We start from the raw sequence: 19,286 nt of genomic DNA on the forward strand, positions 1-19,286 counted from the left end.
CATGGTTTAGTGCAAGGTGTCCCTGCCCATGGCAGGGGGGTTAGAACTAGATGAAATAGACTGAAATAAGTAAAATATAATTCCAGATGTTAATGTACTGATTGGATTATTTGTTTACCTGTATTAGTTAATTTAAATGATGCTGACTGGGAGCTGGACTCCCATCATTTTGGTTATAGAAAATTACATCTGCACTCTTTATTTTCTTTGAGCCCTTGCTGCCAAATACATTGTTGTTATTTAACAGTATCTGCAGAACAAGCATGGGCTGGAATTGTCTAAGAAATTTAAGAACATGACTATCTATTATGCAAGGGTTCATGATTATTCATTCTGCAATCTTTTTCCTTTTATGTGTTTACAAGATCTATTGACAAGATGAAAAAAATTTAATAGAAGTGGCACATGGAATTTTACAGTAAGCTTTTTACTTACATTGTATTTTTCCTCCATTTTTAATGATACTTTGGTGAATGTCTTCTCCAAGAATCAGATCAAATAGGCAACTATAATAGCAATTAAAATGTTTTAAAGAATTTTATTTGGAAATGTATGCCACAGTCTTTCTAACAAGCATATGAAGAGATGTTTATTTAGCCCCAGAATTTTGACTGGTTAAAATCATGCAACTGGCCTTTCATCTGGCATAATAAAGGTCATAACTTTGAAGTTAATGAAGCAAAATTGATTTTCACCAGCTGATACTTTGTGTTTGTTTAGTTCATTCTTTCCCAGATCTGATCTACATATTTCCTGAACCCCAATTCTATGCTGCTGTATAATTTTGTTCCTTAAAATCCAATAATAAAGCCCAAATCCTGCTCCCATAGAGACGTAAGGCCAGGAAAGCAGCAGTAGCTGCAGTGGCAAGATGAGCAGACCATGCAGAGGAATACAAAATCCTTTGCATGTCAGAGAAGACAGTGGCACACAGTGTGCATGAGCACAGAAGGCGATTATAGGCAAGCCAAAAATCAAGAAAACATATATTAGTGGATTTTTGAACTATGCACATAGCCATGACCAGGCCTCTCCTCTCACACACATGATATGACCAGCTGTATCCACAAGAAAAGCTTTGTTTCAAGTCTTTTTCCCAGGTTAGAGGAGGGGTGCCATGCCACAGTGCTGAAGTGGTCCTTATCCCGTGCCCTTTTTACTATGTTTAGTTAATAGAGTAAAAACTCAGCCTTAAAATCCAGAGAAGAAAAAACATTCCTGGCATTAAACTCTGGAATCACAAGACATCCTTAAACATAATCAACCCAAGCAGGAAAGCTAAAGTGGGTTATTTGGTTTAGGTTTTTTCTCCCAGGTATTATGGTGCTTGCCAAAAGGTGGAACTTCAGGGAAAAGGGAACTGAAATTTTGACACAAATTTTAATGATATTTGCCAGAAGTTGTCTCCTTTTCTCCCATATGAGAACAAAATATAAAGAGTGTAAGATCTTTTTTGAATTGCAAAAATATACCAATTTTATACTTTAGAAACAACATTTTACAGTTTTTCATTCAAAACAACACTTCTTTATAAGTATCTCTCTCTCTTTTCTATTTTTAAAGAAAACAGATTTACAAAGGATTAAATAACCCAATATGCAAAAAAAATCATTCCAGGTTAACTCCAAACATCTTTCTACATTCTTCCTGCCTCTCTCCCCAACCCAGGGCTTATTTTGGTTCAACTTGTATTTTGTTTCTTATTTTTTTCCAACTGAAACCCCCCACTATTCATCCAGCTCCACTAACAGAAAGGCCTCGTGCAGAGAAATATGTATGAAAGAGGGGCTATGTAACTCTCACTACAACTAGAGGCAGGCTGATAGAAGCAGAGCTCGTGGATGCTGTGGTTCTGCCCAGGCTGAGGTCTATCGCTGCTGCCGCCACTGCCGAGCCCTCTGCCTGAGCCGCCGGATGGACAGGCTGATCGGCTGCTTCCCAAACTTCTTCATGATCTCCTTGATTCTCGCTAGGTTGGTTTTGGAGATGGTGAAGTCGCACTGGGTAGCTCCCATGTCGTAGCCAACTTCGCAGGTCTTGGTGGCGGTGGTGTAGCCCTCTGCCTTCACATCCACCACGTATTCCCCTGGGTTAAGAAGGCGCCAGTAGTCCCCATCGGCTCCTGGTAAGAAAAGAGATGGTTTTCAGGACAGTGTTGAGGAAGGTGTTGTTTATGAGAATACAGAAATGCCTGCATATATATAAGATGACACAACAGGCAACAACCCTGCATCCTCACACCAGGAGGGTGTCAGTGATTCTGGCCCCCATCACACATACCCCTCTTCATCTTCCCAACCCTACAGGAAAACGTACCTCAAACATTTTCTAAATGATGAAAAATGACAACGGGCTTTGATCTGGCTTAAGGCTTGTCAGGAAGATCTTGAGGCAAAGGGACACTTTGTTGGTGATTCCTAAGGGGGTATAAAAGACCTTCCCCAAACTAATTCTGACTAAGGAATCAAAAGAATCAGTGAGGCACCCACATCACTCTCATGATCCTGGCCAGACCGCCTTGACACACATTTTGATACTATTTAGTATGCAAAGCATGTGAATGCACAGTATCACCTTAGAGATCGGAGTATCCTTCTCTGTAGAATCTTGCATTGAATTTTACTACACTGATTTTCCTACAGAGTATAATTCATCAGGGTACTTAACGGCGTGCTTACCTGTAAATGCACGAAGAGGGCTCCTGTAATCAACTACTCATGGACAAAGCAAGATGTATCTTAACGCCTCATTGAATCAGGACTTTGCTTCCTTCTTTCTTCTCCATAAATGATCTCAGATTACTCACACATATGTAAGGATGGCTTTAGACCTCTTTTAAAATATTATTATAACTAGCAAATATGCTTAGCTATGGACTGAAAAAGGTGAAACACTAAAATCTAATGTTAGTTTTGCACTCTGTCCTGGGAAAACTGGCTATGAAAGAAAATGCATATTCAAATATGCAATTCTGTATATAAATGGAAATGCACCATCTCTTGTATTAAGAGTTTTTTAGCACTGATGAAAACTGGCAGCCTTGGGTCGCTTGCAATGCAGTGTGTTGCAAAAACCTAAATATGATTTGCACAAAGATATTATACTTAGGAAAAGATCAGGCTATCCTCTGTTTAAAGAAATTGGATTTTAATTGAGGGCTTGGTAAAATAAAAACCATGTTAGTGAACTGCAAGTGTTAGCAAAAGAGCAGTAATAGCTATACCCTGATATTGCAGTGCAAGTCTTTTTATCTGCATAGTATAGGAAGCATAGCAGCTTGCTCTGGTTTTTCTTTCAGCCCTGTTTGACCCCACTTGGGGTGATGATGAAAATCCAGATTTTCTATTTCTCAGGGCTCAGACGTTTTTAGGAAGAGCTCTCTGAAATGCTTTCCATTCAGTTCTCCCTTAACTATTGGGTCTGCTCGCACCTTAACCAAAGGACAAAACATAAAGCTGTCCAGGTTTGTTGAATTTATCCCAAAGGGCTCATTTGTAGCTGTAAATGCTCTAGCGATACTACAGGGCTGGCAAAAGGCTACAGATCACCCAGTGTGCGGCTGTGAATGCATCCCTGCTCAGAGGCTGGCTTTAGCCCTGGAGTTCAAAACTGACCCACATTTTCTGACACATTTAACAGGCAGTTCATCACAACCCCACACAAGGCCAGAAAACAAACCAACACATGCATACACCACTGATAAATACTACAAAGCTGGATATTAAGCTGTTAGCAGGATGTGCTTTACCTCCTTTCCATTTACAAGTAAGCAGCCATTAGCATTTCTGACAGCTGTCATTGCCCAGAATTTAATACCAGGCTTAAAGGTCTTTTTTTTTTCTAAATCAGATTAAATGTGGTAAGTAAAAAATTTCAGAGCAGATGGCAAGAGAAACACAATTAAAAATACAGATAAATGTAGTAAATAATAGGTTTGCTAAAAGAATAGGCTCCAGTGGGTGCAGGCTGGAGGCAGACTACATCTATCTCCATCTATTGGGTCTGGAAAAGAATTGCCATGTCTGCTTAGATAAAATAAAAACGCATAAAAAAATGAATATAATATTATTATAATTTAAATGTGTCAGATGACTCCATAAACACTTCAATTAAGAGGAATACTCTGAGTCTGGAAGGAGAGACCTTTGTTACAGTTGTCATATTTCGACTTAGATGTACCCAATTTTGCTAATTTAAATACCTTATAAAAAATCTATCCTAATGCTCTGTTACCTATGAAAGACTCTCCAGGAAAGCTAGCCATAGTGCTGCGCACCCAATGCATGTAATAACTAAACCTTAACTTTTCTCTACTGAACAGGCAGCCAGGAATGAGGATAGAGAGTTATAATATCAGAATTCTGCTTATCTTAGACTAGTGTTATTAAATATTACTAAATGCTACTTAAAAATCTTTGGGTTTCATTGAATAATGTATACTGAATTAATATGAAACTTAACAAAATATTATAAAAATTTATCTGAGCACTGTGTGAAATTAAATTAATTATGCTTTATTATAAATTCTGAAAAATATATTTTAATAAAATATATAAAAATATAAATATTATATAATTATGCAAAAATAATCACATAGAAATGTGCATCTGTCTTTGAACTCTGTTTCACTAGAAAGAAATTGTACATTTCTTCATCAGGATTTGCTGTGAGATTCCCAAAATGCAATTACAGGAAACAACACACAAAACTGCCTTTGCACCATGGGGAAAGAGGTGTCCAGATGCATTTGTTCATCTGGATGATGAACCTTTTTCCAAAGGTTATCTTATAGAGCACAGTTCACATCTAATCGTAACAACATGTAATCACCCAAACTTAATCAATAGTTACATCTGCATCAAGAGAAAATAGAGTAATTTTCCACAAAGCTCTTACTCTCAGAATCAATGACTTCATTTACCCTATTAATACTGTTAGCTTAGTGTCAGCAACCTTCCCTTCCCATAAAATATCTCGTACATCCAAGAGAAAGTAAAAAAAAAAGTGCTTTCCATTCACTTTTTGTTTTGTCCATGGGAAGAAGCAGACAAATTTTCTCAAGCAAGTAAATGTTTTTAGAGGACCTTTACAGATAACTCTTGTCTGGCTCTACAGGGTAGTCGACCACGTTAATGTATCAAAGAAACAGTAGATAGCAGCTTAGCAGCTTAGCTCGCTTTAAAAAAACCTTATATGAATAGAAATAGCGGCTATAATTCTTCTCCTGCTTGGCCTATTTTTATATCAAGGCAACTCAGAGGTTTAAATGGATACATTTTTCAATTTAAAAAGTATAAATGGAAGTAGACCACTGACAATTTGCCTTCTTTCACTGGAGTAATACATGTCATTTTAGCTTTTTGGCTCCAACATAAATTCTCTAGTTCCAAAGACTAATGAGACATAGAAGTTTCAAAGACTAATGAGACATACATTGTTATCTGTGTAATATAAAACAAAATAGACCTTTTATGTTCCCATCTACAAAGTGACTTGCAAACAGAGTGTCAGCTTAAATGTCTCATTAAAAAGAAGAATTAAAAAGAAGAAGTACTTTTATTTTTACTAACAAACACAGATGGCTTTGGAACATAGGAGCTCAGCTCTAAGTCTAGATGTAAATAGCTGCAAGATTTCCCCAGCATTACAATGTGGGTTTGGGGATCTTGCACATTTATTACACGTGCCACTGCGTCTCCTTTCCGTGTGCATGTTTGCTGTCTTGAAACTTGATTTTTCTTCCATGTGGCAATCCAACATACTGAAAGCTGGAGGTTAATCACCTATTGCATTTACTCAGCCTCAACTAGAGACATATATTAATTTTGTTAACAGGGTAATACAAACTACAATTTATGGCAGTCTTTCAAGACTGCCAAGACTTCCACAATGAGGAAAAACAACTGATTACTCTAATTCCTGCTATTATTTCCCAGTGGTCCCATTTTGAAATATTTAAGGCAGAATCATAATTGCCTAATTAACTATCTGTCGTTCAATGTTTTCTTTTACAGCAGAGACAGAGTAGCGCTGAAATAAAGTTAATCGTAAACTAAGTTAGATATTCCAAGACACATTATTGGCTCAGATAATCTACTGTAGCAAACATTGAAGGTTTGGAAGTCTCTTATCTAAAGCTCTATGATATTCCATAGCCTGAAATCAGTTTACCTGTCAAAGCATGCTGTACTGTACCTCAGTGGCAAAGCACATGGAAGTGGCAGCAAATGAAAGACCCAGAATGCCAGTCAGGATATAAAAATGATATAAAATTAGTGTTCCTCTTTCTAATATTGAACCAAATCTGGAGTATGTAACAAGATTTGTCTGATTAGTCACCATGATGCTACTTTCCCGTAAACATCCAACAGAAAGTTTGTTAACCTCTTGCAACCAGCACTTTGAGTACACTAAAGACTCCTGCTGACATTTTCTGTTGCTATTTTTCTTCGTGCTTCCTTCCTTGCTGTATCCCCTCTGTTGTTTCTCCCTTTAAGATGACTGTGTGTCTTAAATCACGGTACACAAACACAGTGAGTACTGGGCTCTATCCCAGCTGCTGCCTGCCAACAACAATTTTCAGGTATTACTATTAATCTTGTAATTGACTGGTGTCTATTTAAAGCAGTTCTTTATTTAGTGCCACAACTACTTTCAGGGCCATTAAATAGGCTTAGAGTTGACTCTGAGCATACATACCTGTGTCTGGGCATAGATAAAAATTGTGCTAACATAGCAAATAGCATTTATTTTTTTAGACTATACATACTCTGGGCTGAAATTCACCTGTCCAAAGCAGTGTTTCTACTGTCTTTTATAAAGCTATGATGTTTTACAGCAGCTGTGATGCTTTTCAGGTTGTGAAACTCCTCTTTCCCTGCAATAGTTCTTTCTCCTCTGGACATAGCTCTAAACCACACCTCCAACACGTTCAGAGACCTAAAACTGTTAACAGCCAGAAGAATGCTCTTCACCCAACAAGGCCTTATCTACACCCTTGGTTTTCAGGGCTATAATTACTCTGATTTGCACTATCTTTACATGAGAGAAGGAGCAATAAGAATGCTATAGACTCAGCCTTTCTCAGGCTGTTGATTTTTGACAGATAAAAGGCTATTTCCTCAATACTTTAAAAGAGGTGGAAAGAAGAAGAGGGGTAGAGAAGAAAGCCGTAGTTTGGTTCTTGTCTACACAGCTACAGCATGGGAAGAAGTGACTCTCCCCTTACGCAAATCCTGTCCTGTTACCACTCCTGCAACATTCTCCTTGGACTGAATATTATCTGCTGGCTTTTCTCAGAAGAGTTCAAAGTTGCAATAAGGTTCTGTATTTTGTTTTTAAATCGTAAATATGTTCATTTGCACTGATGTTTTGGGGTTTTTTTTACCTGTGCGAATGTCATGGTTAACACCTTCTACTGAAATAACAGCATTTGGTATTCCCTTTCCATGCGCATCTTTTACTATGCCTTTGATGCCCCGATGAACCTATTGAAAGAATAAACAAGCAAATATTGCACAGCAACAAAGTACTATTAAGAAGATATAAATCATTAATTCCATATGTCAATTATATATATTATGGTTTACACACAATTTTGAAATATCATTACTAACCCAGTATCAGCCTTCCAGGCATTAGCTACTTGTGAATTAACTTACAAATTCGAGTAGGATTCCTGAGATATCAAATTCAAGAGGTAGATAAAGCAATCAGATAAAGCAGCAGACATTAGGGTTTTTCTGGCAGTCCTTTGTAACAAGCTCTGCACTCACATCAAGTTTTAACAAGCTTCATTATCTTACTCTCCCAGGTCAAAACAGCCTAGCTGAAGTGATATGCTAATATTGCTTGTAGGTAAGGTTTCCATCACAAATACCAATAATCATGCAATTAGTTATGCAAGAAAAATATCGGTAGCCTCAAAATCCCTTTCAGTCTGAAAGGAGTCATCAAACTACTCAGAAGTTACTCTTATGTCGAATACCTGTTCCATAAACACAATCAGGGATTCACGGTTGTTTTCCCATTCTTCAGGCAGCTCACTTTCATGGGGATACTTGTCACAGCCAACGTAGATGGACAGCTCAAAGCAGTTTGTGTGCAGATAACTGAAGTCATTTATGCCTGTCAATAGGGGGTAAAAAAGAAATTATTTTATAACTTCTTTTAATCTATTGATCAGACCTGGTTTTTTTATGCAAAGTAATACAACTTACTTAAACACAAACTATTTATAGAGCTGGCTTAGTCTGCAGACATGGCAGGGCAAAAGATTTTTAGAAATGCTACATCTTCTGTAGCAAAGCATCAGAATAACATCAGAGCTATACATTTAATAAAACAAGACTTTCTAAAGACAGCATCCCATCAACACATTCAGAACAGAGGATATAATATTACACCATGACAGCATGGAGCACTGTGTCAGCCCAGTACCACATCCCCAATTCCTTTGCCACAAAGAATAGCGTCCTTCTGCTACCACAAAACTTGAAGAAAACAGAGATTTAGCAGAAAACAAATGAACAAACAAAGTCATTCCAGATAAAGTTTCTATGATATTCTTCGTTATGAGGGTGGTGAGGTGCTGGCACAGGGTGCCCAGAGAAGCTGTGGCTGCCCCATCCCTGGCAGTGTTCAAGGCCAGGTTGGACACAGGGGCTTGGAGCAACCTGCTCTAGTGGAAGGTGTCCCTGCCCATGGCAGGGAGTTGGAACTGGATGAGCTTTAAAGCTCCCTTCCAACACAAACCAGTCTGGGATTCTATTGGTGAACTTGTGAAGACAAATGCCATCACTCTGAACGTCTCCCTCCCCACCCTCCTTCTTCCCTGCTTTATATGCTGAGCATGCTGCTATACGGTGTGGGATATCCCTGGGGTCAGCTAGGGTCAGCTGTCCTGGCTGTGTCCCCCAACTCCTTGCGCACCCTCAGCCTCCTCACTGGTGGGGTGAGGAACAGAAAAGTCCTTGACTCCGTGTAAGCACTGCTCAGCAATAACAAAAACATCCCTGTGTGATAAACACCGTTTACAGCACAAATCCAAAGCACAGCACCATACCAGCTACTGTGAAGAAAATTAATTCTACCCTAGCCAAACCCAGCACATCATATTATGGCTTTGTAGAGAACTGGAATTGCGCTATTATGCTGCAACAGGGATTTCCACTAGAAATATGTCCCAATCAAAACCCAGGAACTTCAGTGCCTCTGACCTCTGAGGAGCTGCAGTTTAAGTCTACCTTACAGAAAGCACTGTGACCTTTGCAAAGGTCCTGAGCATAAAGGTAGTCTGTATTTAGATACAATCTCAAACATTTCCATTCTCCAGATTTCTCTCCCATTTCTCACAATTATTTGTCCCTTAGGAAATTGCATTTATTAGTTCTCCACAATCACACAGATAATATAAGTACATGAACACCAGAGGAAGAAATAATGGGAGATTCATTTCCTATTCCACCTGCATTTCTAACAAAAAAAAAAAATTTTAAAACATGTTTACTTATGATCATTATCTGTATTTTAAATGGCAAAAATTAGCAGAAAATGAATTCACGAAGTGCTTCTGATTAAGAAGAGTTAAAAAACTCCTTAGCCCTATCCAGTTACCATGGAGCAGTAGTCAGCTGTTTAATGAGCCCTCAGTGCCTTCTGGATGAGGAGCAGGAGGATTGTATAATGCAGATGTTAAGTTGTTCGGTTTTGTGGATGGGGAAAGCCTAAATATCAGACAGTGGCATATGCTACTCTGCATAAACATGCTTCCCCTCTGTTTGAGAAACAGGCATAATTATTTTCCCTTCACATAATGTATCACATCCTGATTAATCTGTTGTGAAATGTTTTGCAATACACAGTAATTGCTCAGTTTTAATACATATATTTAAGAAAATAGCTTAACATTGCCAAGAGTAACTCTCTGTGAAGTGTCTGAACGTGCAAATACAGCCTTGAAAACACTGGAAATATAATGAACTTCATCTGTTCTTTGCCTTTGTGCAGTTAACCTAGCACAGAAATGTTATATGTTAAATTGCTGAAGAACTTGCGTTGATTGCAGTCCAAAATACGTGCAGGAAATAGCACGGCTGAGTTTCAAAGCAATACAGAGGTGTTTGTGCAAGATATCTGTGGTGCAAACACTTCTCTAGGGACTCTCTGGTGCTGAAAAGGAATTAGAAAAATCCCATATAAGTTTTCCCATGGCATGAGCAGTAAAAGGTTTATGTGCATGATCACTGCAAGGCCAGGTAGCAGGTGGATGAGGGGAGGATGGGTGGGTGGCTTCAAGTTATGGCACAGCAAGGAGATGCCACCAACATCAAAGGGCATTCTACAAACAGTGTATTGGGGTGTCACCTTCAGGTTAAGCTTGCTTAAGCAAGCAGGGTTTTAGGAGAAGGAAGTGTTACATGTTGATCTGAAAGGTAAAGAAATAGAAAAAGTGGATTGAGCTATAAAAATACATCTGTATAGTCATGGAATTACAGAGTGAAAATATATAGGTTATATCTGTCTTCAAATCTGGAATCCTATTTGGTTTTACAGTGCAAGTGCCATTGGTTAACTATCAGTTGACATATATATATAAGTATGCATATATATATCTGCAATACAAATCATTCTCTTGCATTTGTCTAAGTAGAAAGAAGTCTAACACTATCCTGCAGGTTGGAGGCTGAGCTCAAATGGAAACCACATCTTTTGAGGTTTAAGTCTGGAGTCCAAGATGTAAAGAACTGAAAGTAAAAGCAACATTCCAACATTTTTCTCAAAGACAATCTTGGAAGTCTTAACGTGAGAGAGCAGGATGTAAAGTATTAAGAAATATAATGATATTAAGAAATATCATAAATCAATAAAACAAGTCAGATGAACAAAAGCCAATATGTAATTGTTAGTAAGAAATCAAGATACTTCTCAGCATCTATATTGTACATCATTACTTAGTGTAACAGTGTGACAGCTGTTAGTGACATGGACAAAGTTATCTTTTCTGGATCAATTCATAATCATGTTTCTTATAACACTTAAGAAAATTAAACTAATAAATGAGATAACTGAGAAGTTAAGGTAGCATTCAGAGGGGTTTTTTTGGGAATTAGCAGAAAGCTATAGAAATGCATTGTCAGGCATTGGCCTTGTGATCTAAGAGTTCAATCTTCCCCCCCGAATTCACCCAGCACATTTTAACCTCCTGAAGAAATATTTGAGAAGTTCATTCCCGGCTCTAGTCTTTAAAGACTGGCCAGGATTAACTTTACAGGGGCCAACATAAGAGCCATAAAAGCCATATCCAAAATTTAGAAATGTTTATGCAATGAAATTACCTGCAAGTTACAAACACAAGCCAGCTCCAATAAAACCTGCACAGATGCTCACTTGCATCTGTTTGCCATTACTGCTGCAGTTGCTCCTATTGTCATTCAAGTGATGGGAGACGCACGTCTCGTTTCTTAATAACATAGAATACATTGTCTAACTGATGGGCTCATATTAAACAAAGAGGTTTAGAAGGATTGTGATGATCAGCAAAATGCCTGATTATGAGTCTGCTCGAAGTGTTCGCTCACAGAGGTAACTATACCTATTGCTGTTAAAAATGTGCTTCTAATTGGGCTTTCCTGGAAATTGATGCTTTGTCTGCACTATGGGACACAGCTTCCCTTTCGTGTTCCTTAACAGGGTGACAGGCTTGGGCATATGGTGAATAACGCAGTCTGTAATTTACTCTGGCAGCAGAAATGCCTGTGGAGCCCATGCAACATTTAAGCATAACGATGTCCAAATCATTTAAAAATTGGACAGCAGCTTTTTGTGGCATGTTTTTACAATTCAAATTGAATCTGTGACTGAGTTCAGCAAGCAGGAGGCTGAAATCATTATTTTCTTATCTGAGGACCACTGGAATCTCTGAGTGGAGTCCATGCTATCGCTCTGACACTGGTTACACCTTTGATCTTCAGCAGCAGTTTTCTGCTGGCACCTTGTGACATGGCAAAGGCTGACAGGTTCCCCCCACTGGTGGTTTTGGACTGGGTTGGTTTTCTCCTGACAAACCGTCTTGAATGTACAGAATCTGTAAAACTAATGTATTGCATGTGCTCTTTCGGAAACCTCAGCAGTAAACGAAATGGTCTCCAGGTACTAGTGACACGGTCTCCTTCAATCCTGATACTTGATGAAATAAACAGACTTTCAGATGGGGAAATATTCCTCATAGGACACGTTTTACCACCATTGCCTCTGCAACGTACACCAGGCAGTGATGGCATTATCCTATTTAGTAAGGTAATGCTAACTGCTGTTTCTACAGACACTTACTTCCAGCCACGGTATGCCAGGATGCTCCATTAACAGTGCCATCCTCCTTTTGGAAATCCTCAGTGTGACACGCTCTCCTCCTCGCGTCTGTCATCAGCCGGTGCGTGGATGCATAGGAATATGCAAGCCAACGAAAGACATGGTCATCTGGGGTAGGTGTGTAATCCTGGGTTTTCCACATGGATCGCACCATATCGTATGGGTATGCCACCACCAGCTCCCCTCCCTGCAAATTGCCACCCAGCACAAACGGAATTTTTTCCATCCATGCTATTATTGCCCGTGTCTCCACTGCCACCTGGGAGGAAAAGAAACAGCAGCTTTGATTTAAGCTATGACATTGGATAATCTTCTATCAAAGATAGACCAGATACAGGAGACCAGCTGTGAGTTTCTTAGCATGGAGTGAGCAGTCAGCACAAGAGATGTGGCCAAGGAAAAAGGCTTCTTCAAATTACGGTGCTTGAACAGCCATGCCTTGGAGGTGTCTGACAACACATAAAAACTATCAAAACCTTAATACTAGTAATTTATGCAGCAGGAACACCTATGTAGAGTGAGGTCAAGAGCAGCAACCAACAGAGATGTCAGATCCTGACACTGCTTCTCTCTGCCATCAGTTGAAATGAGTATTCAAAGTAGGGGATTTTAAACATGGAAGTATTTCTAAAGCCCACAGAATTGCAACAGTTCCCCTCAAACTGGGGCAATCTCAGCCACTATAAATAGTTGCCATTATATTTAAAAGGCCATGCAAAAATAAGTTAAATTTTTGGCACTACAATCCAATAAATGACTTTATCATAAGCCACTGCATTGGTTTTGCGTATGCCTCAGCAGTTGCTGTGTTATTTCAGAGAAGAGTACATTTCAAATACAAACAAATAAGAAAACCCCAGGAGACTTCTTTATGGCTACTGAGTTTGCAAAGAGCTCATCTATGCTGCAAAACTAGGGAGAAGCCCGATTCACAGGGCTGAGCCTGGCAGTAGTTTCTCTTTATCTACATGTTGATGCCTAAAAGATGGGTATCCAGTCGTCCAGGTTCTCACAACCACTGAGGGAAAAGAAAATTCTCCAGGAAGCAGTTTCCTTCCCATTTTAGTTGCCTCTAAAATATGGGAGTGAATAGTACTTTTGTGGTGCATTTTTATTTCCACTGACTGATAAGGAAGCCTAGCCAAGTAGTTTAGACCATGTACGTAACTTCATCCGCAAGTTACTGATTTATTGAGAAATGTAAAGCTCAGTCTTTCAACATGCCCCAGCCTTTGTGTTCCTTCTCTCTGGCATTACTCACAGTGGCATTTTCAGACAGGTACCAATCAGGGATTGGGATGTGATGGTTTGGAACTTTTCTTTTACTCTTCTTCTGATCTTCTGACTCCCAGAGCAAAGAGTTTAAATCGGGGAAATTATTGTTGATGTCAATGCCGTCCTGAGTCCATCGTCCTAAAGACCAGCCCCCTAATTCTGAACCCTTAGATAAATTAAAGAAAGAAAAAGGAAAAAAAAAAGATAAATGTTCATTTGAGAATACAAAAACATGTGAGCCCTCAGCAAAGTGTTTGGGGATGTGTCAGGGCTAATTGTATACAGAGAAATGGAAGAGTGAATTATTTAACTGAAATGAATAACTGGCTTATTTTGATTTTGTATGAACCTTTAAATGAAGTGAAGCAAAACCCATGAAAAATTACTTGGGGTTAGCCTAAATGTTGTGGTTTCTATTTCAGACTGGTTTACCCCCAGGTGGCAATGGAGATAGCATATATTCCTTTCCATGGCTGTGAGTGTAACTTCTGTATTCCAGTCTTCTACAGACTGCCTTGGAAGATTTACCAGTACATTTGACCAGCCCCTCCAACTTTTCCTCATGGTGTCTGTCTTCTTCCAGACTGAATTATTACGATGCCCAACACACTGTGCTCTCCTTAAAGGCACACTATTAAGTTTCAGCTGCGGAGGAATGCGAATTTTCATGTGCTTAGCTCAGTTTCTCACGAGAAACAGGCTGCATGAATTTTCCATTTTCCATAATGGTGTTCCCATTGATCTATATACCTCAGTATGGTTTGTTCTGGCGTTCATTGTGACCCTCCTTTCTGTACACATCTTCCTGTTAGCCAATGTCACATAGAATCCTGTTTCTTTCAGCTTTCTTTCTGAATGTTTCAGTGGTTTATGTTTTATTTGATGTGATTAATTATTTTTAAAATTTGATTGTTTGTAAAATATGACCCTTGAAAAAGAAAGCAATGACAACAGGAGCATGTTTCATTCATCAAATAATCATATTACCGCTTTATATGCCTTGTCATATCCATCTGGATTGACTGAGGGCAGGAGGTGGATTCTGGTATCCTCAATGAGATGTACAATGCGTGGGTTCCCAGCCAGGTATTCCTGGCACATAAACTGCATTAACAAAAGGATTAGCTCACGTCCAAGCACTTCATTCCCATGAGCTCCTGCAATGTACCGAAATTCTGGTTCACCTGGTGAGAACATATGGATGAGAAAGTATAGTCAGAACAGGAAATGAAACATCTAACCAAATTTCATTGATGTCAATCAGCATCATTTCACTTACAGAGAGCTGGAGAAATGTATTAACTGAAAAAATTATAGATGACCATAAAGAAACGAGTAATTACTTTCTCTTGTTATAAGAACAGGTTAGGTACCAGTGATATCTAAAGCTACTGTGTAAAACCTCCAAACCCAACTTTCCATTAAACAGATTTTTAATCATATTCACATTTTCACTATGTTACAGGTAGATTTTAAATGTTCTGATAGTCTAAAAATAGCATGAAAATCACATTGCCAGTAGTTCTTTCGAACAGATGTCAAGGCTCTTAAAGATAATAGCAAGTAACTGTACATAATTGATCTCTGAATTCACACATCCTTTTTCCTTCACGAATAATGTCACAATACTTGCATTTGACTACAAAATACTTCAGACATGATCAGGAATAGTGCCAGCTGTTAAAAAAAGCTCCATATTTTAGTTGTCCTTTGTGTGAATAACACGTGCAAACATCAACAGGAGAGACCCTATCTGCCAAAGCTATGGCTTGTGGCTGAATCCACATTCCCAGTTTGTCCGGCCCATGATACGCTCCTTGCATATTTTCTGTAGGACTCTCAAAAACAGGTAAGTGGACAGGGCAAATTAGATGAACTATTCTGGTGTTAACATCTGAGATTCAGAGGCTGCAGTCTAACATCAGTCCCAAGTCTACTGACTTCCTTGTGTGGGTCAGATATCAGGGTATTTATGGACATGGCAAAGCACAAGACATCTTTATTCCAGCATCTAGCTCAGGCTCTATCCTAGTGAGATCTTTATTTTTCTCTGCAAAAGGACAAAAGATCAAATGAACTTCTATTCTGAAGAATTATAGCAATGTAGGACCAATGAAAGATGATTTGGGAGACTTGATTTGTCCTTGCTTGCAATGCATTCATCCCATATATAAAAGGTAAATTTCTATCCAAAGATACATAAACCCCCACAAATAAAATCCATTCTCCAGTACTAAAGCTCACTTTTATTTTGTTATTGTAAAGAATAAGACTCATTATCATTAAAGAATTTGATCCCACACTCAAAATGCCTTCTATTTGTGCTCACCCTCCTCTTCCAAATTTAGAAATACAGCGCTGAAGTACCTCCCACACACATTTGAAATCTTTGCTGCCATGAATATAATTCCATCAGTGATAATTACTGCAGATACAGAGAATGAGGAGGAAAAAAAAAAAGCCAAATCTTAACACCCTTCAACAGATTTACTTAGACTAAATCCTAACCAACTTCGTGTTCTCCTGGGTTGTCAGAAATCTCGACAGCATACAGCTTTAGTCCTTGGTTGCTTTTTCCGATGTTGTAAATCCTTGTGATATTTGGGCACATTTTATTCACAGTTTTCATCAGCTGCCAACCAAAAAAAAAGACATATAGTTAAACAACACAGCATCAAAACAGATCCACTATTAATTATTTCATTCCAAATTGGTTGTGGAAAAAATCTCTTGATTTTCTTTTCTAATTTTTTCTTAGTTGTAAAACTTTATATTTATTTAATGAATTTATGGCTCTGCTATGACACAACATAACGCTTTTTCACCTGGAGCAAGCTGAATCCTGTCTGCTGAAGCACCCCAGCGCAGGTGAGGTTCAAGGTCTTTCTTATGAGATGTATTTGTAATATTCTCACAATGACATAAGAGGGGTAATTCAGGACATGAGGGGGAAGTCCAGGAGGAATAAAACCAGCAAAACCATACTACTTTACCATCAAGAAGTAGTAAATCACATCTCAAAAACATTATGCAATGGAGAATCATTAGCTATCTTAACACTCCTTTCTTCATACTCTGTGTGCATACTAAAGCTAAGGGATTTGAGATAGCCCATGGTGTCAGTGGCACGGTGATGCACGAGCATTGCAGGTTGCCACAAACACTGCCCAGTGAAGGAGATGTCTCCCTGCTTTTCCCCTAGGCAGCAGCAACAACTTAACTCAAAACAAAGAAAGAGGGAAGGATGTCATCCCTTTAAACACAATTTCCCCAGTGAATTCTGATTACACCTACCTCCACTGAGGTAGAAACCAAGCCCACCCTTCTCCTATTACAATGGGAAACCTCATATGGGAAAATTGTTAGTTAAGGCAGTGTTGATGAGGATAAAATAGTGAAATAGATAAAATCTGGATGACTCCACAAACACAACAGGATGTACTCCTTCAGTAAATAACAGATTCCTCAGAATTTGCTCACTAAGTTTCAGTCAAAAAAATAGAATTAACAATGGAAATGCCAACAGCCTGTCTGAACAGAATTCCTCCCACTAAAATCTATTCACTTTTTTCTGCAGATACTGCATGACATGGTCAAAACATAATCAAATAGCCTTAGTGCTTACTGAAGTGCATGGGGGAGGTTGTGGTTAAGGGTATAGTTCTGTTTAAACCAATGGAGTAACACAGATGTCATCCAGGTAAGGACACAAACACTTTACTGTGGTGTTTCAGGTGAATGTTAAAATTTACAAAAAAGACTAGAAATCTCTGTGTTAAGAATAAGAAGTTGTTGTGAATAGCTTTAAATTATGAGAATTTATCTGTCTCCATTTTTATTCATTGGAAGGCATTAATCAAATAAGGACTTTACTGTAAATTGGAACCCTAGGGACTATTAATTAGACAATCTTTTCATAAACAAGGGAGCATACATTATTGAAGAAATGCTGTAGCACAGCAGAACTCTTTGCTCACATAGCGTTCATTTAGAAACAATATGGGATGATCACAAGGCTGATGATTTAAAAAAATACAATAATTAGATGTGTCTGATTCCCATGCCACCATTTAGCAAATCTAAGTCGAAGCAAAATTCACATTGGGAAGAAGATCCTTAAAATTCCTCTCATAAAAGGTTTCACTTCTATTTATAATCATGTCGCAAAGAGACCAAAAAGATGCTATTTTTGTATGTTTGTTCATGTCAGATGTTGGTTTTATACATGTGAGAAACAATTTCTTTTTGGAAATCTAAACTCAGCACTTGTTTGAAAAATGCAGTCAGTTCTACTCTTTCAGTGTATTGTTTAGTTTCATATATTTAGACCTCATAGCAGCCTTCCAGTATCTGAAGGGAGCCTATAAGGATGCTGGGGAAGGACTCTTCCTTAGGGACTGTAGTGGTAGGACAAGGGGTAATGGCTTCAAACTTAAACAGGGGAAGTTTAGATTAGATATAAGGAAGAAGTTCTTTACAGTGAGGGTGGTGAAGCACTGGAATGGGTTGCCCAAGGAAGCTGTGAATGCTCCATCCCTGGTGGTGTTCAAAGACACGTTGGACAGAGCCTTGGGCGACATGGTTTAGTGCGAGGTGTCCCTGTCCATGGCAGGGGGATTGGAACTAGATGATCTTAAGGTCCTTTCCAACCCTAACTATTCTATGAGTCTATGATTCTATATCTAGGGTTTTCTTCACCACTGTCATAATCATCAGCGTGCTGGTATTATGGGATACCCAGCTGTTTCCATGGAACTCTTCTTAACATTCTGGGCATGCAGAAGTGGATATGTCATCATTTGTTCCAGCTGAAACACATAGCTGAAGCTAGAGGACACTCACATTTTCTAGTGTTTGAGATGAATGAATTACTTACTAACTTTTTGAGACACACTGCCTTAAATCTTCGTGGTCAACCTGCTTCTAATGAACCAAAAATACTATCGATGGATACAGAGCTATGGACCTCTTTCTAAAGCCTCACAGACCAAAACTTAGCCAAGGTCTACTGCATGGGGATTATTAGCTTATGTCCTTCTGGCAACCAGATGAAAAGGATTATTATTGGATCAGATACCATGTTTTTCCCCAATAGAGATAAATATTATTTTTTCACTCTGCCAATGAGTACAGATTTTGCATTAAAAGAAGGTCTATTGTAGGAGGCTAAAAATGGCTTTCTGTAACATATAAATAATGTTATTGTTTCAGCCATGCGTTTATTAATTCGTCTCCATACAACCTCTTCGAACTGCAGGAAACTCCCTCCTGGCTGATGTATCCCTGCATCCAGGCAGCTCCCCAGGATACGAAATAGGGAAGATGAGCTTGAGCCTGTACTCTCAGAGCTGTCTCCGAAATCAAGCTGCAGAACAGAAGCTTTCCTAACATGCTGGTCACTTCAATGTACACAGGATACCAAGAACTTCTATTTAGGAAAGCAGTTAAAACTATGTTAAAAGTTCATTATAAGCAAGAAAAATGCCTAGAACCAAGTTCAAATCATATTAGTTAGTGGAAATATTTCTATTGCCCTCAGTAAACTCCCCATCACCTTTTTAATTGCAACCATGTGATTACTTTGAGTCAAACAATGAACCTTTCCTGAATTAGAGCCTCTGTAGTAGACTTGACTATGGCTC

The 19,286-nt window shown here is 38.7% G+C and overlaps 1 protein-coding gene across 1 annotated transcript in view; it reads right to left on the reverse strand.

Annotated features, from left to right (window-relative positions):
* Positions 1 to 523: 523 nt before the first annotated feature.
* The window catches only part of CPXM2 (carboxypeptidase X, M14 family member 2), a 77,611-nt gene continuing 58,848 nt past the window's right edge, over positions 524 to 19,286 (reverse strand). Inside the window, exons 7-13 of the mRNA XM_030486963.1 lie at positions 16,153 to 16,276; positions 14,632 to 14,828; positions 13,631 to 13,810; positions 12,331 to 12,628; positions 7,988 to 8,127; positions 7,388 to 7,487; positions 524 to 2,122 (exon numbers count right to left, since the gene is read on the reverse strand). Of these exons, the coding sequence (XP_030342823.1) occupies positions 1,869 to 2,122; positions 7,388 to 7,487; positions 7,988 to 8,127; positions 12,331 to 12,628; positions 13,631 to 13,810; positions 14,632 to 14,828; positions 16,153 to 16,276 (1,293 nt within the window). The 3' untranslated portion in view covers positions 524 to 1,868. The remainder of the gene's footprint in view (positions 2,123 to 7,387; positions 7,488 to 7,987; positions 8,128 to 12,330; positions 12,629 to 13,630; positions 13,811 to 14,631; positions 14,829 to 16,152; positions 16,277 to 19,286) is intronic.

This window comes from Strigops habroptila, chromosome 5 (assembly GCF_004027225.2).
Source record: "Strigops habroptila isolate Jane chromosome 5, bStrHab1.2.pri, whole genome shotgun sequence".
Taxonomy (NCBI): domain Eukaryota; kingdom Metazoa; phylum Chordata; class Aves; order Psittaciformes; family Psittacidae; genus Strigops; species Strigops habroptila.